The sequence below is a fragment of the Pezoporus occidentalis genome, unplaced genomic scaffold, assembly GCF_034315485.1.
Source record: "Pezoporus occidentalis ecotype Australia unplaced genomic scaffold, CSIRO_AGI_Poc_V1 ctg53, whole genome shotgun sequence".
NCBI classification, from domain to species: domain Eukaryota; kingdom Metazoa; phylum Chordata; class Aves; order Psittaciformes; family Psittacidae; genus Pezoporus; species Pezoporus occidentalis.
In genome coordinates this window covers 4,733,720-4,757,060 of record NW_026915866.1, presented here as the reverse complement: position 1 = coordinate 4,757,060, position 23,341 = coordinate 4,733,720, and the positions used below count along the sequence as shown (strand labels likewise).

The following is a 23,341-nucleotide window of genomic DNA, read 5'->3' as shown; positions in this document are numbered from 1 at the left end:
TGAAATAATGAAAAATTAGTTATTCTCTTTTCACCAATATGTTTTACACCCTTTTTTATCTCATTGTTTGTGCTACGCTTATAGCTGCATAGTGCCTTAAGTTTAAAGATGAGAGCAAGTACAACCAATCTCTTTGGCTTATGGCAGTCTGCATGACCATCAGCTGGTACAAAACCATGGACATGGACAGGACCAAATCCACATTTGTATATATCCTAACTGGATACCCAAAACACCCAGGGCTTCTTAAGCCCCATGACCTTGCTTCTTCTTTGTACCATCATTAGCGGATGGGTCACAATGAGTGGGTTCTGTGCTGATTTTCTGATAGCATGCCAGTAAATGTAGCACTATCATGACATTGCAACCATGCCATTCTATTTACAGGCTTGGGCAGAGGCCATCTATCATCCCTAACTTTGTGGTGACTTTTTTAATTGAATATCAGTGATGAAACCGTTCCACTACTTTCCACACCAGCTTTTAGATATGGATGGATGGACAGAGGGACAGACAGGCTTCCACACAAGTGGGAAGCTAGTGCATAATTCCACTGCATCACCTTGCTCATGCATCTGTGTATTGCCACCTTTTTATTTCTTCTCCCTTGTAGAATTAAACTGTAAATACTGTAAATACAGTAAAAAAAAAAACAAACTGTAAATACAATTTATATGACTTGTAAAAGCATTGTCTCCCTACACTAAGGACATAACATACAGAGGGAAGTGTTGGTGGCAACGGGTGCATCTTTTACAGTGTTGCTGGTGCCATTCCTGCTCATCAATACTTTAGGGGAGCATTCCAAACTTTCACTCAGTCCTGTTGCCATGCGAGAGTTGTTGAGCTTAGCTTTTATTTCAGCAGCTGCTGTTTCAGCTAAAATCTGTATAACTGCACTGAGCTGTTGGTTGCCCCAAGAACAACTACCTTTGGCTGCATCCACTCACAACACAGTGCTGTACTTTACTAACAGCATTATTTGAGAATCCTAAGCCAAAGCTGTGCCAAAGACTGAAGCCTCTTATCCACATTATACCATGTCTTTAAACAGCACCCCCAATTAAACACACACAATAATCTGCTAACCCCAATGAACCAAAACCAAGTAGTGACCAACAGTGAAGAACAGAAAGCTTCTTGGATCAAGGTAGGTGATACAACTGAAATTAGCTCATTTGACATCAAACAGTGGATTAATGGGGAGAAAGTGAAGGAATAAATTTAAGTCAAGGCAATTTAAAAGATGAAAGGGTCAAAAAAGAAGTTGGAAATAAGTAAACAAGGAGCCATCCCTGTCTTAAACTATGCCAACACATTTCCATGTCACTAGACCTGCTCTCTACAACCAGTGGATGAATCATAGAATTATAGAATAGAATCAGCTAGATTGGAAAATACCTTTAAGATCATCAAGTCCAGCTGTTACCCAGGACTGCCAAGTCCACCATTAGAGTCAAAACATTGCACTGCACCAGCTACCAAGAAGGGGAAAAATGACTGCTACTGCTGAACCCAGGACACCGTGTCACTGAGGGTCTCATCTACATGGATTTTGAACACTTCCAGGAACAGTGATTCCACCACTTCCCTGGGCAGCCTGTTCCAATGCCTGAGCACCCTTCTGGTGAAGAAATTTTTCCTAATATCCAGCTTAAACCTCCCCTGGAGCAGCTTGAGGCCATTTCCTCTTGTCCTATCACTTGTTACTTGGGAGAAGAGACCAGCCATCTCCTCGTTCCATCCTCCTTTTAGGTAGTTGTAGACAGGGATAAGGTCCCCCTGAGCTTTCTTTTTCTCCTGACTAAACATCCCCAGTTCCTACAGCCATTCCTCATCAGGCTTGTGTTCCAGACCTTTCACCAGCTTTGTTGCCCTTCTCTGGACCCCCTCCAGCATCTCCATGTCTCTCTTGTAGTGAGAGGCTCAGAACTGAAAAGAGTGTTCTAGGTGAGGCCTCACAAGTGCCGAGTAGAGGGGGGCTGAAGCACAAGTGGAAACAGACAAGTAGTACCCATGATCTTAAGGGGAATCAGATATGTACGTGTGCTGTGTTTGCTCAAGCAAAATACATATATATAATACATATATTATATATACGCACACACACTCTTTTTCTAAAAGTAGGATATTGGCATGTTGCATATACTAACCTCATATTTCAAGGATGATCTGGGTATTTTACAGTTTACTGAATCATCACAGTTGATACTGTCATGCATCATTGTGTAATCAGTGGTCTGTGAATGGAATTAAGTCAGCAGGATAGATTATCTAACTTTAATTTACATTGCAAGAGAAATATTCATTTATTTCGTTAGAGCACTTAATATATTTAAATATATATATGATAAATTTATTATTATTTAGAGCCAAGACAAATGCTAAATTTCATAGCCCATACAAAGTGAGTCACTCTTTTTTTTTTCTATGTTATTAAGGTTTTTGCCGTAATACAGAGATAAATATGAAAGCGCTTCCTGTGCCCTGAAGACTATGAGAGCCTAGGCAAGCAAATTAAGGCCAGGCTGGACGTGGTTCTGGGAAACCTGATTTAATTGAAGATGTACATGCTCATTGCAGGGGGTTTGGGCTAGATGACCTTTGAAGGTCCTTCCAACCCAAACTATTATATGACTTGGGATCCTCATGCTGTGCAGTACAGTAGTGTCACACTCCACAGGAGTCCTATCACACACTTCAAGCACACTTTGGCTCAAAGATGAACAACAGTACTCCAAAAAAGGCTTTGCTTGGGCTAAGAAAGGCCTTTCACACTTCCTTTTATTGTTTTATTTAAAAGAAATTTTATGATAGATGCATTTTATGAAACACCATAGAAAAAGACAAGGTCTCTCCTGAGAACTAGCTTATCCACTGCATGGTATTTAAACACCTTTTAATTTTGAGTGACAAAACACACCCCATTTAAGTAATTTCATGATGTTTAATCATCATTATACCTGTCTGTAAGGCAGTAATCCATAGGCTGTTTAGTGATAGCTAGGAACGTTGCTGTGATATGTGACATACAGCCACAAAGTGGAGGAGGATCCTTGCCCACAAACGGTTCACAACTTCACAAGCTGTATGGCTGAGGCTACTCAGTAAAGCACAGTTAGTCACTTTAACTGGAAGTCTGCCTGATACGGCTGCATGGTTAATGTGCAAGAGAGGAAGCAGCAGCAGGGACTGCGAAGTAACCTGTCTTTCACAATGGGACAGACTTTGATTCATTAGGGCTCAGGCAGTGAGCCTTCCCTTCAGGCACTTAAAGTGTTTTTCTTCATTTGTTGTTGGGTTTGAGGGTGTTTTTCATTCTGTTTTTGGATTTCTCAGCTAGGAGGCCTGAATTTCATGTCAGCACCCTGCGCATAGTGCTCGCATTGGCTGGGACTGCTTGGTTTCCCAGTGAACACTGCATTTTTTTGCTCAGGTGCATTTGCTTTACAGTCTGTCTGCCATGAACAAGTTCAGAAATCTCCCTGGTGCTGCTACCTGAACAGAACTTCCATTCTCCAGCAGAAAATTCAATGCTAAATTATCTTATCTGAGGCTGGTGCACTTTCCTGGTGGTCCATTTCTACATTAAGGACCTAGTCTAGCTGAAAATACTCACTGTCATTACAGTCTTACTGAAATGCAGCTCCATGGCTTGACTCTCAGCAGCAGCACCCTGAAAGCATGCAAATAACAGAGCCCCATCCTCACTTAGACAGCTGCCACCTGGCTCAAGGGGGGAGCCAAGAGTCTGACACTCAGTCTGTCACAGTGATTTATACCTTTGTGAAAGGTTACGGACTGCAGCCATTGCTCTGAAAGGTTTCTTACACCCAAGCTGAGTGTGGAGCAGTGCTGATCCCCAGCCCCAGCAATGGCAGACATCTCTCCCCAGAGCCAGCTTCCCAGCACCTCTGAGGGCAAGGCTGGCTTCTTGTGGCTTATAAGGACAGAGGGAGTCATACCAAGAGGGGCTATGAAAACACTCCTTTTATTTCTAACTACTTGAATCACCAGCCTTACAAAACACCCCACCTTGCACTGGGTGCAGGAGTCTTCCACTCCTCATGGTTAAAATCCAGGGAAACAAATCAAAAGATTTTCTGTCCTGCAGGAAATGGACTTCCTTTAAACTAGTAAGACAGCTTTTCTATAGGTTTAAAAACTTTGGAAGGGAGACTGTTTTCCCCTCCTTCAGCTTCCTCAGATACTGAATTATAGGAAGTGGCTGGTGACATAGGGCGTGCCTGATAATGGCTCTTTTAAATTCACATTAAAGGCTTAACTGGGACATCCATGCTCCCAGTGAGCATCTGAACCATGCAGATGTGCTGCCTCTCCCTCCCCCCTTTTCCATTCTCTAATTTTGAATATGTATTTGTAGACTCACTTATTTTGGGAGTCGGAGAAACATTATACTCACTTTCCTTTATGGAAACAAGAAAAGACTTACAGTTTCTCCAGTGGAAACTGATGAAACACAAGTGCTCTTGGTCCTGCCAGCAAGAGACTGATGGCTGGAGAGAGAGGTCCTGAAAGATGACTCATTTATGGAGCCTCTCAGGAGGTCATTCTTCGATATTCGTATTAGGAACCTCAAGCAGGGAACAGCGTTGTGGATGGTTTTTCTGAAGGAATATGGGACAAGAAACAAAACAGATGGCACACTGATGAGACGGCTTTGAAAAAATCACACGGTGAAAGTACCATCTCTTTCCATAACCTCAGAACCTCTTCTGTTTTAATTGAGGAGGTCCTAAAGACTACATGGAAAAAGTGTGGTATATCTAGTGGAAACTACTTAATAGGCTGAAAGAAAAATAGCAGGTGCCTTCTGGGCCTCAGGTCAAAACACATACGGAAGAGCTGCATGGATAAGTAACAAGAATTGAAAATATATTAAAGAATATGATTGCTTCTGATTTAATTACAAGGTTAGCCCAGAAAACTTTCCGGTTAGCTGGTATGAAGTTCTTCACTGTGCAAAGGCACAGGACAAGGGAAAAAAACAAAGGGAGAAAGGGGCAGAAGAACCAGATATTGCTATTTATTTTTATCATGGCAGGTCCTATTAGGAATTAACACTCCTTACAAGCACAGGGGAGAAGGATGATCTAGGCCCCAAAGAATTTTAAACCTTCCTTATTCATTAAATAATAATCTCAGTTATGATATTAAAGGTCTATTTCTCCTGACCCCATCCCTGGCCCCATATGGCACAGAAGAGCCCAAGAGCCTCCCCGTGCAATGCCAGCTGGCCTTGCTCCTTGCTGCCACCAAGGACTGTGATGCAGGGTGATGCTAGCCACAGTGCTGGTTTGGTATGACACCTCCTCAGTGCCTCCCAGTCCATTATTTCAGCCCAACAGATGAAGTTAATACTGGCACAAAGCTAAATGAACGAGCCAAGAAGCAAGTCAGCAACAAGGTGTATGGAAAACAACTGATGCACAGGACTTAAGGATCAGTGGAATATGTTTGAATACTGACTTGACACTGAGATGCAAGTCAAGCGGATGTATATTGCAGAATCTTTGCTTCTATAGTTACCGGGTTTGTTGAATAATTAGTATATTTTAAGTCATCATTTCTGTTCTCAGAAAAGATCCTACACATTCAAGTCTCAGGGACCTGATTATGGGGTCACTAGTTCGTCAGTCAAAAACAAACCCACCACCACCACCAAATCCCACAAACCCCAATACTTGCCATCATCATGATTCTCAGTATACCAGACTCTTGTGTGTCCTTACTTATAACTTCAAAGGCAACTGAACTGCAATTCTGTGCCTACAGTGGAGACGAGGACTGAAGAAAGCTTCCTGTCACACCATTGTTCCTGATTCTGCTGAGATGCCTGCCAGCTGCTTGGAGGTGTAGAAGGCTGCCCACATGGTGCTGGATAAAAAAGGGAGCTAGTCTTGTGCAGAAAATAAGAAGTTTTGAGAATCAGCAGGGGTTTGCAGGACATGAGAAAATGCCAAGCCCCAGTAAGCTCATTTTCATATTGAAGACCTCAGGCTGGTGCTGAAAAAGCAGCTGACAGCTTTTATCCCCAGCTGAGAAGCTCAACCACTTCCCTCAGACATAGCTGTAACTTTTGATGTCAGCCACAGCCTACCTAGGGCTGTAAAGTATTCAAGAACTTCAGGTTTGTGTAAAACATACCATCCTGTTTATTAAGAAGGATTTCATGCAGAGACCTCTGCATGCTGAAGGTTCAGGAAATTTATATCTAATGATGAATTTTCAAAGACAATATAAGAACATTATTGATGTCCTGAGGGACCAGAGTTTCAGTTTTACTAATATTTGGGAGGACTGTTGAGGGACATTTTGTGGGCTGGAATGAAATAACAGGTTTTGAAATGTGTTTTAATACTGTATGTGTGAAGTATAAAGTAGGTATAAACTGAGGTGCTTATTTAATGGTATCTTTATAATCCTTTGAAATAAAAGTAAGCAAAACTGAAATACGCAGTAATTTCAAACACATTTTTGATAAAATAATACAAATAAAAAATATTTATGATTATTCAGCTATTTATGATGGAGCACTTTAGAACAAGTAATTTTTGTATAATTGTGTTTCCCTTGGGAGCAAATTGGAAACACAAAGGTGCAGAATTTCCCTGCTTGCTATGAACAAATGACTACAAAACCTAAAACTTCCAAAATCTAAGAAAGTTTCTGCAATGACTAACACAGCCAAGTGACAGTCTCTCTCATAGAGATTGTTTAAGGAGTAAAAACTTTATTCCCACCCAAAACAGCATTTCCTGAATTAAAAATCTGTGCACATTTCCTTACTTATTCATATTTATTATTTCTAGTGGCAGTTATCAGGAAGAGAAGTATTTTTCTTCTTTATCCTGGTGGAGAAGGGGGTTGGCAGGGGTATACAACAATTAACCTCTAGACCAGTTCTTAAAAGCCAAGTGCTAGCACAAAGGTCATTGTTACATTTTCTGTTACACCTTTGTAATTTACTTTTATTTTTCATTGCTTAGGGTAAGGAAACCCCACAAAAAGACTTCTCTGATTTGTTGGGGTGTTAAGATGCAGTGACAGCAATTCTCTGTGCAAAAAAGCCCCTTGCTGTTGTAGCTGTACATTTTTTTGGTTTGGGCCATATCTGAATTCTTTAGGTCCTGATTTCTAGATGCCCCCTTCTAGAAAGATCTGGAAAATAACATAGATTTAATTTGTTTCGGTAGTACCAATGCAAAATGGTAATTCATCCCCTGCACGAACCCTTAAGTCTTGGGCCTGGACAGGCCCATTTATCCATCATTAAATAAATTACTTTCAACTCATAACATGAATTATTAGAAAATTTGGAAAACACCCAAAAACACTGATCTCTACATACATATTCATTATTTACTGTTCAAGCAAAATTGGTCCTGCCAACATATTGTCACCAGCTCAGTTTCTGGTGTACTGTAGCTGCTTTTTCAGTTTTAAAACTGCATGTTTAATTGATCACAAGGGACCCAACAATACTGCTTTTCCTGACTGGAATACTCTCAGGTCTATGAAAAGCCTTCACAAGAACTCAGTAAACACTTCTCTTGTTGATATGTTTAGAAATACAAATTAGGAAGCAGGGAAAAAGTAAAACAAAACACTTTTTAAGAGTGTCTGAAATCTTGTGGACTCCAGCCTTTTTCAGCTTTACTTGGAAAAGCCAATGCTGGTGGTAGGAAAAAGACTAATTGAAGCAGTTTGCTCTATGGTATCTGCTTTGAAAACACTCACTTGACCTTGCAGAAATAATATAAGGAATCACTCAACATAATAGCTTTGGATCAGGAAAAATAATACCAGGTTCAAAATGGGTCAGCCAGCAATGCAAAACTTCTCATCAACTTCTGCAAGCCATAAGAGACTCGTCCTTCTCCTGTTCTAAATTAAAATTCCCTGGATCCTTCAGAAACTAAGATAAGCTCAGGCTCTTGGAGGATGTAAAATGATGTTAGTTACGATAACAGGCATTTTCAAGCATTATATATGTTTTCATTATTTCTGGGTGTATTTCCACCAGCTTTCTGAGAACCTTTAACTGTTCTTACAACCTCACTGTCATTTATCAGACATTCAAAACAATAAACTCAGTTTCCAGCTCCCAAATCCTAGTTCTCAGGCTATATAACTCAGCAGCTTTTCCACTTCCTGGGGGAAACAAGCCTCATACCGACGACTAACCCTGCCATCTAGTGGCATTCGTACATTTGTCACATTTACCACGGTGGCATAGCCATATTTCATCCATACTCAATGTAGCATCCTTTTGTGGAAGATACGCTTTGAAAGACTTGCAGAAAAATCTAGAGATATACTGAATAGCAGTTCATTATTATATAAAAAGCAAGATGCTTGTATAGTATGTTTCACTGTGTACACGTTATGTACAGCTCTGGAAGGTCCAAGCTCTGAGCTATATATGTGAGGTATAGCTTCTTTGGAGTGCACTGTTGTGGGTTGCGAAGGTGGGAAAGAAAAAACCATTTAGCAGCCCACCTAATGCTGGAGATAGGGCTGAGAACACAATGGAGTCATCTCTCTTTCTTTACACTAACCAAACAAACAAAACCCTCAGAAACAACCCTCTAAAACCCCCAAATTTCACCAGATTTTTGGAAACCAAGTGTTTTAGAAGTTTTAATAGAAGTGACTCACTTTGCCAGGACCTGAACATTTTTCTCAGCTGAAGCTGGCAGGACATGTCTAAATAAAACATTGACTACAAAAAAGAAGTTTTAGCTTGCATAGTGTCTGGGAAGTGCAAGGTAAGTTTGTCCTTGTTTGAAATCATTCAGAAGAACACCACACCAGATTATTCCCTTGCAAAAATACTTTGTTAAGTCCTTTGTAACCCCTCCTAGGACCACATGACTGAGAACATAATCATTTTAGATGTGTCCATGCTCTGCATGCCTGCAGGTCCTAACTTGCACAAAGAGCAGGTGACCTTTCTGAAATGCAAGGCGGCTCTTTCTCATGCTTTCCTCAAATGTCAGGGAAGGCTGATGTGGTCTCTGGAGACCAATTGGGATGCTCTAGAGGAGTTATTAAAGGAGATTATAATAGACCTTCTTCTGCAAAGGGAAAGGTTTCTGATTCTTTAGAGAAGCTTCTGTTATGGTATATTAAATTATCATTCTATTCACCTATTTCTGTAGATTTCCCATCAGAGAGACAGTATGGAAATCTTTTTACAATGCATCATTACCTTTCTAATCATCTACTCTGTGGGAACAAGTTATCTTCATACTCTGTTCCTTATGTTGCTGCAGTCAGAAAGGGCCTGGATAAAAATGCAGAATTCATAGCTTTCAGCTCAGAAACTCATTCACTGGCTGTCAGTGGCTTGAGAAGGAACTAAAAAGGCAAGAAAAGTTGGCTACCCATGCAGCTTATTGAGACTGAATAGTGCTTGAGTATTTGTTAGTGAAACTGTGCTGGGTTGGCAGTGTTCTGTTTTAAAATACACAGTAATTGATATCTGTAATAATAAGTAGAATTATACTATAATTTGTTTATGTAGGCATAAGGTCAGAAATATTTTATGCCTGCAAAATCCATTCAGGCGTTTCCGAGAAGTGATCAACATTTTGCCCATTGAACCCCTTTAGTGTAGTGCAGAACTTCTTTTTTAAGTCAAAGCTAATTTTTGAAAAAGCCAAGAATTGAGATTCTTTTCCCTGAACCAACTAAATTAAACAAATATGAAACCAGCCTTCAGAAAATGCTTCTTTCCACAGAGTATTTCAGAAATGTTTGCTTTGTTTTTCAAAGGCAAATACTTGACCAAAGTTAGCAAGCCTGATAATGAAAAGGCAGTATTTTCAGTATATTTGGAAAACTTGCTCATTTGCATGGAGCTCTACCTCGATTACCAGCTTCCTACAGCTCTCAACTTTGCACAGAACTGCTATGAAAATGCTGTTTGCTTCTTACAGAGCTTCTCCCAAAGACCAACAACTTATTCACATTTGTACTGAAGCTGTTGTAAAGAGAACAACTGAAGTGCTTCAGAAAACCAAACCTTGAACATATACATATACAGTTGCTTAAATTGGTGATGACAGGATTTTGAACCCTGCTGGTTGGGACCTATTATCTGGAGAAACCTTTTGCGGCTGTCCTTGATATGGCAAAAGATGTCCCTGAGTATCAACTCCTTCTTATGTCAGTCACAGTGTTGTGCAGCCCCACAGGACAAAGCAGGGTTGTGAGGGGGAAGAAAGGTGAAGACAGGGACTGCTCTCCCCTGTTGGCCACCTCCGAGGCCACATCTGGAGCTCCATATGCTGTGCAGCTTGCCCTGTACCAGATGGATGCAGTGAAGGCTCTAATTATCTGGATCCCATCATGGGGTGATCAGGGCAGGAGCACACACTGCATGGGATAAGGGTGCAGGAACGAGTGTAGTTCATTTATTGTAAAAACCACAACTGTATGTACAGTTACAGACATAATTATATGTTTACTGTACCTGTATCTTGGGTGAATTATTGCATATATGATGGGGTTGTAGATTGCAGAAGCTTTGGCAATAACTGCTGGCACAGATTTGGAATACGGTGTTAGGGTGTTGGCTCGACTAAAACAAAGCAAAAACATTACACACAGCTATACCATGGGTTGATACCAAATTATTAAAACATATTTATTACTCTTTTTGATGATTTTTGTGCTGTGTACTAAATGTTAATTCATTCACACGCATTCCTTGCTCAGAAGAAAGACTTGCGTTTGACAGCACATACTATGATTTCATTTATCTGGGGAAAATGGAATATTTGCAAATAATTAGTTATCTATTTGAGGGTAACCAGGAACATGTAGAATCACCTTCCCTGTTTCTACACCAGAGGGGAAAAAAAAAAAAGTAAAATAAAAAAAAAAAGAAACAACAACGCCCTAAATCAAGCCTACTGTGGCCATCCGGGAAAAGTGAATGGCAATAAAAAAAGGAAACAAGATCAAACCTAAAAATCTTTCAGCAATAACATCTGTGCTGCACAGCAAAGGTTGTCAATGATTTAGTTGCAAACACTGCAGAAGGAAGAGAGAACTAGAAATGATTTGAAACCAGTATTTTCTTCTTAACCCACAGCCAATCATGTCTGACCAGTGTCATCACTGGATAATTACAACTAATACAGAATCACAAAATAGTCTGGGTTAGAAGGGACCTTTAAAGATCATCCAGTTCCAACCTCTGCCATGGGCAGGGACATCTTTCACTAGACAAGGTTGCTCCAAGCCCTGTCCAATCTGACCTTGAAATCAAGAATGTGCACTGGCAAGAAAACATGTCCCTTTAGAGCAGAGAGCAGCAAGCAGCTGGAGGAAGATGGGAGCTCAGGGGTGAATATGAGGGAATATAACTTATCTTCTGACCTTTGTCAGAGCCAGCAGTGTATGGAGGAAGCTTCTTGAGAGAACAGGTATTAGAAGAGATAAGTCCTCCAAGTCATACAAAGAAAGTATCTTGGGGGAGAGGAAACAACGTATGCCAAAATGCAGATAGAAAGTCATAATAGTTTTAAAATACAAAGAAAAATAATCCCTTTTCTATCTTTATCGACAAGAATATAGTGAAGAATGCAATATCACCTGTAATATAATAACTATTTAAAAGCCTTTCAAAGGGAGATCTGCTTCTTGTGGGTACAGTAATAATCATATTCATGTTTCAGCATAACCCATGCATCTTTGGATGTTTCCACTTACCCTGCCCAGGCAATCAAGGTGACACAAGCATATGGAGACCAGGACAAGACAAACACAATGATGACCACAAAAGCAATTTTTGCCAGTTTCCATTCATTCTTCATGGATTGAGAGAGGTAGGATTTCCTGCTGCAGGACCCTAGCTTTTGAACATCTCTGTGAGGGAAAAAGAATACAAACACATCAGCAGGAGAGTAAAAAAGTGAGGTGCAACATCTCTAATATGTTCTCAGCAATATGCAAAGTGAAGCAGATTTCATCTTTCCCTCCTCTACCTCTTCTTTTGTCCTCTGATATTTAAAAACTCTGGTAGTTCATGTAGTGAAATGGTCCCAGGCATTTTGTCTGATCTTTGTTTGTGTGTGGAACTGTGGAATTGTGCCAGAAGAACCCCTGGGACTACAGCACAGAACTGCCGTGTCCTTATCCTATCACAAGGAGGGTTTCAGTTTGGGAGGGTAAAGAAATTGGCACCCCTTTCCCTTCATTGCTCTCAATGGAGCAAGCAAAGGCACAGCTGGATGCAAAAATCAAATCTTATGGCTTTTGCTTTTCAAAGGAGTAACAGCTTGCAGAAATTCAGCTCGTGAAGTAATATGTGCTGGAACAGCCTGACTAATCTGAGGAACCTGGCCCCAAACGCTTACAGAGACATTCCCTGCAGATTCATTCACTGAAGAAGAATATTTTCAGAGCAGAGTACAATAGGTTGTCCTAATGTTTTTGCTAAAAAAAGGCCCAATCAAATTATCTTCTCATATCTGACGAACACCCTCCCAATTTATTAGAAAGATTGTTTCATATGGTTTAGCATAGAAATAACAATTTTTATATATCAGTGTTTTTAAATGAAGATATATGTCAGGGATTATTAGCCAGCAGGGTAACAAACTGTTTCCTGGTGCACTATGAACATACTCATAAAGTGAGTGTACTGTATTAGTGAGCAAAAGGCACAGAAAAATCCTGTGGCCATTGGTGCTTCATGAGTGTACAAGACACCATTGTTTTTAAGATTCATTCTTAAAAGCCAAGACTAAGGACAAAATATAAAGTTCAGTAAGAAGTTCAATTTAGGCATATAGCTAAACATGTTTGTTTAAATGGAATTTAGCCTTGTGAAGCCAAACAACTTCAGTAAGTGCCTAGGCACAGAGGAAAGCCATCAGTGCTGGTGACACTGAAAGCAGTGGGAAGGATTCACAATCCCATCCGGTATTGGATCAGACTAGAGATAAGTCATGTGCTTATTACAAGGGAAATAACTAACCAAAATGAAGCTATTTTACAGATCTAAAACTGATGATTTTTTTTTTATTTCAAATCTAGACCAAGAATCTGGGAAAGAAAAAATGAAGTGTACTGGCAAGCACAGCCAGATATTGTGTGTACAGTTGTAATGCTTGAGTGAATCACAAGGTTTTCTGGGATGCCTGCCTTAAATAAAACTGACAAAAAGTATGAGGAAATGTTATGTTTACAAGGCAGCTCAAAGGCAGATGATGCCCCCATTGCTACATGCTGAAAACTGTGCTGGAATGCACAAGGACCATGTTCCTTGTATCGCAAATCTGAGATACAAATAATCCAAACTATCAAAATATCTGATGTATTATTAACTACTGCACATTGTGATAAGATTAGAAACACCAGAGACTTCTTCCCCTATGCCAAAATACACACACTCATTCCAGCTTTTACACTGAGGAAAATATTTGTCTAGTCACAGTTGTTAATGATCTGCCACTTAATTTCCAGTTTCATTTAGGATTAATTTTTGATTCAGATTTTTCTGCAGCTGAAGAAATCGAGAAAGTGTTCTAATACAAGAAAAGGGAAATTTAGTTATTTCAGCTACATTGCTTACCTGCCAGTACGTCTTATGGCCAGGAACATAGATAAATAACAATGGAATATTATTATCAGGGGAATAAAAAACACGCAGCAACATAAAATCATGGTGTAACTTCGGTTTGCAGGGGAGTAGGTTACATAGTCCCATGTACAGGATATCATCAACCCCTCAGGCACATAGGAACCTATGAAATACATGGAATACATTATTCACACATACACCCAAAGCTTGCGCAGTTGCTGATCCAACAACTGAGCGCTTAAAATAAACCCTCTACTATATACATAGTCTGCAAGAGCTGGGTTGGCCATATTATACGTGTGATCTCAGAATGTGAGTGCATGTGTGGAGAGGAGCTCCTGACTGCCAGACTCTCATATACACCTAATACTCCATCTGCAGTTTGTTCTGCTTGAATACAACCTGGTGTAAGGGGTGGAGGCTATCTGCTCTGCAACATATACAAATATTTGGTATGACAACAAACCATGAGGCAGTGGCTAGGCATCCTCCCAAGAATTTATTAAAGATCTCATTTGTACCCCAAGCAAGGCTAAAAGAGGCCACACAGGGAATACTAGAAGAGAGAGAGAGCAGACAACATACTCCACCCGAGGAGCGGAGCCACACTCCATGCCAGTGAGTACAGCCACACAACAGCGATGATCTGCATGGTGCGTTTCTTTGAGCTCCACTGTATGGATTGCAGGGGCTTAGTGATCACAAGGTAGCGGTCAACAGAAATAGCTAATAAAGTCATCATTGAAGTTATTCCGAAGAGTGCCCCACAGAAAGCGTACAAGTCACAGCCTGAAGCAGAAAACAGCAATGTCAGTGATTTTCTTAAAACAGATTCATGTTTTCTCTCAGAGTCTGACATGAAAAACCTCCCAAGTTTTTTCCTGGCTCAGTACTTCTCTCCCATTAGTAGGATTTTCTTAGTCTCACAATTTCATGGTTATTAAAAGCTCTTTAGAAAACCCACAAATACTAATAAAATACAAATATATGTATTTAACAAGTCTTACTCTCCCCTGTGGGCTGCAACTGGGAATCTTTTGTTAATGGAAAACTGCCTCAAATAAAATCCAATCTAATTAAAGTTACATTTTCCTGGATTATTGCCCAGTATATTGATCTTACCAGGCTGCAGCAGACATCTGTCTGCTAATGACAGATGAGTGTTTAAAACAATGGTTTTGGTTTATATGGCTTAAAAATGTAGAAGTGGTTTAAATTTGATGGTTAAAAGACCAGCTGGAGCACTTATGAAAAAACTGTCAGTTTTTAAATGAAGCAGGGTTTTTTCTCCTTTTTTTTGCATTCACGCGTTGCACTAGCAGATGAGATATTGTAGAGTTAGACTGCCCCTAATTTGATTCAGAAGCCTGTGTCAAATTATCATTCATTTTTTGAGACCTTGTGTCAACCCATGTGGATATAGACAACAGCCCACTGGTAATAGGAGGCAGTCAAAACACTAGATTCAACCTTAAAGCAGACTTCTTCTAAAGTTTTTATAAATAACCTGCAATAAAGGACCGAATGCCACTCAACCCAAATCAATTGCTTCACTTTGTGGCAGCATGATTTTACAGTGATCTTATCTAAGGGCACGAACAGAACTAAAAACATCCTCAAATTGCAGAAGAGTCCCTTCTGCGCCACTAAATAATACATGGTCTGGGCTTGCTCCACCAATACACGACCACTATTTGGTGCAAATTTTCACCCAATGATGTGATCAGCAGCACTAAGCAGAGCATTGAGCCTTCTGAAGAACTTGCTATACTCACATTTCAACTATAATTTGAGCATGCATGCATCACTTTTGGTTTTTTACAGTTGGAAAGAAAGGAGCTTAAATTTGCAGAGTCCTCAACTGACTCTTGTTAGTTAATTCTCTTAATTAAATGTGAGATTCCTAGAAGCATGCTAGTGGATATCAGCATATATTTCTAAATAAAAATAACTCCCTCTTAAACTAATACAGCAAAAAATAATTACAACTTAATAAAACTTTTCTACCCATCTACAGTCATTGCATTTGCCCATACGAGCTAAAGGGTAAGAAGATTACATGTTGATCTTGATTCCTTTCTTTCCAAAATAAGTAAGAGCAAAGAATGACATATATAATGCAAAACATGTGCTATCATGCTGACTGATGTCACTCGAGAGCCTTGTGCTACTGTCTCCACAGCACAAGCCAAGGTTGTTACGGCTAAATTAGGCTGCAGGCAGTATAGAGCTGGTGAGAAACAAATTAATGTTGAAAAGTACCTATATCTCCAAGTATCCACTCTCTATGCAAGCTGTTGACAAAGCACATGGGTGCCTGAGAAGCTGACATCAGGAAGTCACTCACAGCCAAATTCATTATAAAGTAGTTTTGGGGTGTCCTCAGCTTCTTGTTGCTTAAAAACATGAGAAATAACATGATTTTAAATAGACAAAGTGAACAGTTAACTTTATAACTTGGCTTACTAGCATGAACAAATACTATCCAGCGGTTACTTACAGTCAGCCAATTGTTAATCGTCAAGCAATTACTGCAGCCACAGATGTAGTTATTTCAAAATGACAACTGACAAAAGCAGGTGGGATAAAATAGGTTGTTTCTACTTGAAAATGAGGAGAATTCTAGCTATCTTGAAAAATATGAATTTGTTCAGGACAAGAGCACTTCCCTATAAGTGCAGTAATACTGCAAGTGTCTGGCACTACACAAGACCAGGATCTGAAGCAGTTACAGAGCCAAAGAACCTCCTTTAGGTGAATTTTTAAAAGCTGCTGACCTCAGGAATCACCACATTACCACTGATTAAATGACCCTTTGCAAGGTGATACGACACAAGCAAAGCATGCACAGAGATTTGAAATAAATACTTCCCATATACATCTTTTAAGAACAAAAGCTCTCAGCTGCAGATCGCAGGCAGCATTGAATTCCAGAACAAAGAGTGTGAAAGCAGCAGACAGTCTGCAAGCAAAATTTATCCAAAGAAAACAAACATCACTTCCAGTTTTTTTTCCCCACATCTCACCACTTCATGTAGTCTCACTTGATAGAGATATCTGGAGTCACAACCACCTTGGAAACTTTCTGCTGGTATTCAAGGTTACCCTTGGCTCTGGCCAAGAGGAATACAGATACTGGTAGCATAATAAAGAACCTCTCACTTTTACTTAGGGTTATTTGGTTGAATATGCCCTTGTTGCTCTGATTGAACATTATGTCCCACTAGGAAAGTTAAGTTAATCTGTGAGTTCATGTCACCCAAATCTACTTAAGACTGTCACTTTTGAAGGATATACTGAGAAGGCGTAACAGTGAACTAGTAGTCCTTCAATGACAACCTCTGTATTAGTTGCATGGTGAGGTAAAGTGCTCTGATATCTAGCCTATGAATTCAGGGCTTTTCACAGAGTTAGGTACATATAATGCAAAAAGAGGCAACTTGGCATACTCTTTGAGATATAGGGAAGAAGCAGGATTTATAAATAATTCTATTCTTACAAACTGCATGCAGTAATCTTAAAGACTTGTTTCTTCTCCCTCAAACACCTCCTTTAGTGTAGAAAGTTGAACAACTGAGGCCTTTCTGATGTGCTTTAAAATACCACTATTTGCAGATAACATTAATTTCTTTCCTCATGCAGATAAAGTAATACTGAAAAAGAAATTGAAAAAGCCATCTCAGTGCTGCTGCAATTCTAACAAAACCTGGGGTCTACTGCATCAACTAGGTGAGAGAGTTCACACCTTTGCCTATGGAGATTTTCCTCCTTTGACAATTTAATGCTTTTATTGCAGCAGCTAAACAAAGAAATTTCAAGAAAAGCAGAGCTTGCACTGCATTTCAAAAATCATGACATTATCTACAGTTGCAGGGGATCCCATTTCTTCTCTACCTCATATTAAAAGCCAGTTATTCAAAATAACTAAACTATTTGTCATAAACATTTAAGAATAAAAAAAAACAATGCTTGGTTCATAACACCACCAGTGTTTCTAGCACTGTGAGCCCCCTCTGCATAAAACATGTATAATGACAGTAAGCAGTGAGCGAGGAGGATTTTGAAAGCCAGCATCACAGTGTAAGACAGAAGGTGCCTATTTCTTTTTCATTAGATTTTTGCATACTCCAGCTGCAGTAGCTTTGGCTGTCTATTACACTGGCACAAGCCAAGTGAGCAAACAAACTGACAGAAATCCTATGATCAGCCTGAAGCAGGAAATACACTGATGGCATGAGTTCATCTCATGTAGCACACTGTTTTCTTGGTCCTTCCAGGACATCTGGTCCTTCCAGGAGTATCAGTTTTTGTCAAGTACTTCCACACATTCTAAAGGGTGAGTGAGGAAGCCTGTAACTAAGAAACTGTGGTTTCTATCATTAAAAGTATTAAACTCTTCTTGCAAGATGTGAACCTTAAAACCAGTCATATGAACTGTAAAAGGAATTTTTGTACCTGTAAAACGCATAGAGAACTAGAAGGTTTCCAATGATGCCAATGGAGCCAATAATGAGCACGCATGTTCCTACAGTGTAAAGAACATAGTCAGGGATCTCTGCCTTGGTCACAGTGTGTGGCTGGGTGCCCATGTTGAAACCCTGAGTGGAAAACAGAGGAAAAGGAAAGCTTAGCCCATTCAGGACACTTATTCCAGGAGACATGTTCTCAGCCTGTTGAAGCAAGGCAGAGCATTCACTTCCCCAGTTCATGCAAATCAAATATACACCTCTGAGTTCTTTTTACAGCCCTTATCATCAAGTTTCCTCGAATAACTTTCATTACTTTAACAGTACATATATTAAAAAGCACAACAGGGAAAACAGACTGGGGAAGAATACTAAGGAAGTTACAATGATGATGTGGACAGGACACAGATGTACTAGCATAAAACTCACTCATGGTAACTGCTGCACTTTGAGGGCTCAGAGCTACCTGACAACACAAACTTCAGTTCAAAAAGGAATTGCCCGTCAGAGTTTGGTATTATTAGGAGCAGTAATACCAAATCCCACTCTTAACAAACACTAAGTCCTCTGGGTCTCCCCAAACTCCCTATCCACTAATTTACAGTGCTGCAAAACCTGGGAATTCCCCATGGGAAAGGTAGGAGACCAGAGGTCAAACAGCAGTGTAGCATTGCCTGTGTAAGCACAAATATATTAAATAGTCTTAACACCTCTTTCACTGCCCTTTATCTCCAGCACATGAATAAATCCCCACTAACTCTCTACTTTTCTTTTTAAACAAATTCAGATTTATCACTGGCTAAACTCAGCAGAAGGGCAGCCTACAGCTAATCCACACAGCTCTCATTAGCATTATCAACAAGAAGAGTTTGAATTGCCTGATGGAGATGCTTATTGATCAAGTCAAAAGCAGCTAAGCCATGCAGAGTGCTCACACAGGCAACTTGTCACAGCTAAGACCTGCTTCTCGTTACTGCATTTTTCTGGTGCATGGCTCAGTAATGTTCCAAGTGTCAGACAAAGCTGATTTTGGTCTGTGAGAGAGGAGCTGGGTGACAGAACAGGTTCAAGAAAATAATTATCACCCCATTGGTAGAATTCAAGCAGTCATTTGAAAATGGTGAGAATAGCCTTTCTTTTTCCCTGCTGCTAGCTCCTTACCTCCCATACTACTGCTTCTCCTTTCTGCCTTTTATTATTCCTCACTCATTTATGAAGTGCATACACTACAGCTCCCTCCTTGTACAACAGTTCTGTCTTTGGACATTATCCCCTCAGCTGTACAATCCCGCTGGGGGTGCTCCCCAGGGTGGGTTGTGTTCAGAGATGGGGAGCACTGGGTGAGATGCATAACACAGCCCGAGCATCCACAGAACAGTGGGTCTGGAGCAGAAACACTGACAGAAAAGCTCCTGGGGCTGAAAAGACGTAGGAAATGGTACAAAAGCTATGTCTTCAAAGCAGAAAGCTGCCTTCAAGCCTTCTCATCAGTCTAACGGGCTCTACCCATCATAGGATGGCTACCACCAACATGACACCTCAGCAAAGTTAACATCACTTTAGAAGTAGAAAGAAAGAAAGGGGAGCATCTGCTGATGCTGGCTGCACCAGGAGGCTGCCACTGCTGTTCCCAGCAATTAGGCAGCAAGAAAAAATATCACCCTGTGTAGCATTTACCCTTGAAGAAGGTGCAAGAGGTAGTGTCAGAGCAGGCAGTGCACAGGGAGGTCCTGCAAGGAAATGCAGCTGTGGCCATTCAGTGGCACCAAGCACAGGCTGCACCATGCTTTCAGAGCAGGACTGCCTGGGCACAGAAATTAACAACATTAAACTCCTTTCCTTTTCCCTCAAACGTAATCTTAGCAGTGTGCGTGCACTGAATCAGAACCCTGCCTCATTTCTGGCAATGCATACCAAGGTGCCTAAACTGGGGAGAAATGGAAAGGATCCTTTTTCTTTTCTTCCTTTCCAGCTTATCTGTTAGGTATGCTCAGGATTTACATCTAAATACCTCTATATTCTTCTGTATAGAGGGTTATTATATAGGAATATTACACAGATCTAATTCAGGGCAAGTAGGACTTCCCTGTTTTATGTATCATGGTTTACTTCACCATATGGGTACTCACTGTTGCAGAAACTCATTTCAGAAATGCACTATGAATTTCACACCCAAAGGTGTCTCGCCTTATCTCTCTGCTGAAGAGATGCTGACTTGGATGTTTTGGCTTTGTTAATTCAGTTAAGGGTGATGAACTATGTCAAAAGCTGAAAATGCCTCATGTGACACATTTGTAAACTTAGATTACAGTTTGCTGGTGATATTGGATGAAATATAAACTACTAATGCTTACAGAGTGGAATTTGGAAGGCGGTAAGTACTCGGTGCTACACAGAGCCTGCAATCTCAGTGAGAAGCTAAAGTGAGGAATGCTTGGATTACAGAGGCTTTGAAGAAGGAATCTTGCCTTCAGAAGAGTCCATAAAATACTATTCCCTTTTGCGGCAATATTAATAGTAGTAAGAACAACTTTAAGATCCGAATGAAAAGACAGCTCCTTATTCACTCTGTTGGTGTTACCCTGAGACAGTAGGATGTGGCAAGCACCCAGCTACATGAAATGTGGCAATCTGATAAAGACAGAAAACCATTTATAACACTATTATGGATCTAAGATGATAAATGCGCACACCTATGCACGTGCATATATATATTCCAACAGAAAACCTCAACTTTGATTAGTTTGAAGCTATTTGTACCTGTTTAGCCTGTTTTATTTAGAAAATTTCCACTAGTTTAATCAAATTATTTCTTTTATCAAAGAGAATTTATACTGTTTCACTCAAAAAACACAAATGTAAACAAGCAGCCCATGAAGATGCCAGTAATTGCAGCAGGGCCAGCTTCTGGCATCCTTGCCTATTCTGTACTCACTTTGTTTGGCTCCTTTTAAATTAATGCTACAGTCACTTGAGTTTTGGCTCTATAAGATGTTGGACTTGACAACTCTCATAAATCATGATGTGGCTTTACCCTTATATGTGATGTGACTACAACATCAAAATGCTGTCACCTACATGGCAGCTTGGAGGGCTTTCCTATCAGGGAAACCAAGAGATCTGCAGGCAAATAGAGAATAAACAATTAACAGCTGTCCCTCAACTAGCTGGCAACAGATGCAGGCACCAGATATAAAAATAAACTTGGTCTATTTCTCCCAAAATAAAGACGGAAAACTTAACAGATGAGGAAAGTTACTCTGTGAAAGCTTTTGTAATTTGATTTTTAGTGACAAAATGATGTCCAAGTAATTAGAGCCATCTGTTTCTGTTTTCCAGCTAGTAAGCTTAATAAAGATTGCAATGCAGAAGACAAAAAAAAAGTGGTTAAAAAAGGAGGGCAAGTGCAGGCTCCCTTCAGCGTTCAGGGGTAGAAAATACTGGATCAAATTCAGAAAGGGTTGTATGACTGGTATTAGGTGGATATAAGAGTATCTAAAGCTTTACTTACACTCTGATTTTGGTCATGGATGCAAGCTCATCTTATGGAAATGACACTGAAATGAGCTTAAGTAAGGGCTTGCTTACATGCGGGATTAATGCACACTAACAAGGGAGTGAATTAACAGCATAGCAGCCCCCCTTGGGCTGACCTGCTACATTCATTTACAACGTATAAGTTTGATTTTACTGTATAAAACATTTAAGTCTGAGATTTCCAAGTGTAACTGTATAAAGAATAATACTAAATAATACTTAGGTATGATGAGATAGGAACAACCCGCATGTGCCAGATAGTTGGTAGTACTTGCCAAGTTCCTTATAATTTCTGTGATGGTCAGTGTAAGAGGTAATTCAGTATGAAGCACCATCTGGTTTGAAATGACATTATTTGGGGCTTAGTGATTATATTGTACATAGGAACTCTTGAATCAGCAAATAGAAGACTATTGCTATGTGGTGACTACTGATGGTCAGACTTTTTTAAAACATGATATATTTAAAATGAAAATTTGTGGAAAATATCAGTATCTTTGGGTATTAAAATAAACAAACAAACCCCAGCTAAAAACAAACCAACATCTGTGCTTGTTCTGGTTAAAAGTGCTGCATTACAACATGGCACTGTAAGTACATATGAATTTGGTCCTCAGAAAGTCAAGTCAAAATGGTGATCATCCACATGTGGAAAAGCCACTTTTCTTACCAGTCTCTGGATGACACTCTTCTTTCACAGCTCATTCCAATCAGTTCACATGCCAAAACCAGGGGCACTCAAACACATATGCATTTAATTAAGAAAACAGTTGGTTAAGCAAATGGAACTGTAAATTTGATGGGGTTTATCCAAAAGTGACAAACAAGTACAAGAACTGCCAGTGCTGTGTACAACAGGACAAACAGCAAAGGCAGCCGGGTACCAAAGTCAGGCGTCTGCTCCAGATTTAGACGGGTGTTTATCCAGTCAGAGGTCATAAGTTTGTGGAAAAAAGAATATTTTTCTATAATAAGGTATGTATCTAGTTAATTCCATTCCAGCAAGTGCTTCTGGACTGTTACTGAAATGAACAGCCAGTTGAAAAAAGCTTTCAATACTTGACTTCAAGACTCACTTGGGGTATGTATGCTTCACTTCACATGTTTAGCACAGCCCCTGCTTTGTTGACAGGATGCTTTCTTTCAGGTCCTCAGTATCTCTGCTTAAACTTCTCATAGTTGCAAGCAATCTAATGGTACATAGCTAATTGGTAGAAAAATCTCTTAAAAAATCCAAAAGAAAACCAGCAAAACCTGATAAAGTTTTCAATATCAGGAGAATATTCATATATATGAACTCATTATATTGGTTACTCAACAAGATGTCTGCATATCCAGCCTTATAAGTCAATGAAAGTAAGGGTTATCAATCACTAATATGTTTTATGATTAATAAGACATTAAAATAAAAATTATTCACATGAGAATAATACAATAAAAAGTAAACAATAAACATGAAAATAAGCGCAGCTGTAAAACAATCTGGCTTGTGTTCCACCTCAAGCACTAGTTACACCACTTGGGCAGGAATTAATAAATGCGAGGGTTTACTACAAGTTTTTCAAGTTACTCTAGTGACTGTGTCTGCACAACCCGACCTTGGGAGGAACACTGTGTTACTCTCTTGTTTTTTGTGGGAAAGCACTGGCAAGTAGCTAGCACATATTTTTCCCTGCCAGATTAATCTGAGTTAATAAAACTTTGAGGCAACAGATTT

The 23,341-nt window shown here is 39.8% G+C and overlaps 1 protein-coding gene across 4 annotated transcripts in view; it reads right to left on the bottom strand.

Annotated features, from left to right (window-relative positions):
* Window positions 1-23,341, bottom strand: part of LOC134173528 (melanopsin-like) — a 67,922-nt gene that overhangs the window by 5,737 nt on the left and 38,844 nt on the right. For 2 of the 4 annotated variants that reach the window (XM_062637624.1, XM_062637625.1), the window contains 8 exons: window positions 18,077-18,219; window positions 15,884-16,017; window positions 14,207-14,410; window positions 13,613-13,784; window positions 11,746-11,901; window positions 10,502-10,609; window positions 4,454-4,628; window positions 2,154-2,240 (listed from right to left, as the gene is read on the bottom strand). In XM_062637624.1, the coding sequence (XP_062493608.1) occupies window positions 2,154-2,240; window positions 4,454-4,628; window positions 10,502-10,609; window positions 11,746-11,901; window positions 13,613-13,784; window positions 14,207-14,410; window positions 15,884-16,017; window positions 18,077-18,210 (1,170 nt within the window). In that variant the 5' untranslated portion in view covers window positions 18,211-18,219. Of the gene's footprint in view, window positions 1-2,153; window positions 2,241-4,453; window positions 4,629-10,501; window positions 10,610-11,745; window positions 11,902-13,612; window positions 13,785-14,206; window positions 14,411-15,883; window positions 16,018-18,076; window positions 18,220-22,700; window positions 22,828-23,341 lie in introns of those variants that run through there. The other 2 variants (XM_062637626.1, XM_062637627.1) reach the window with 2 other exon arrangements.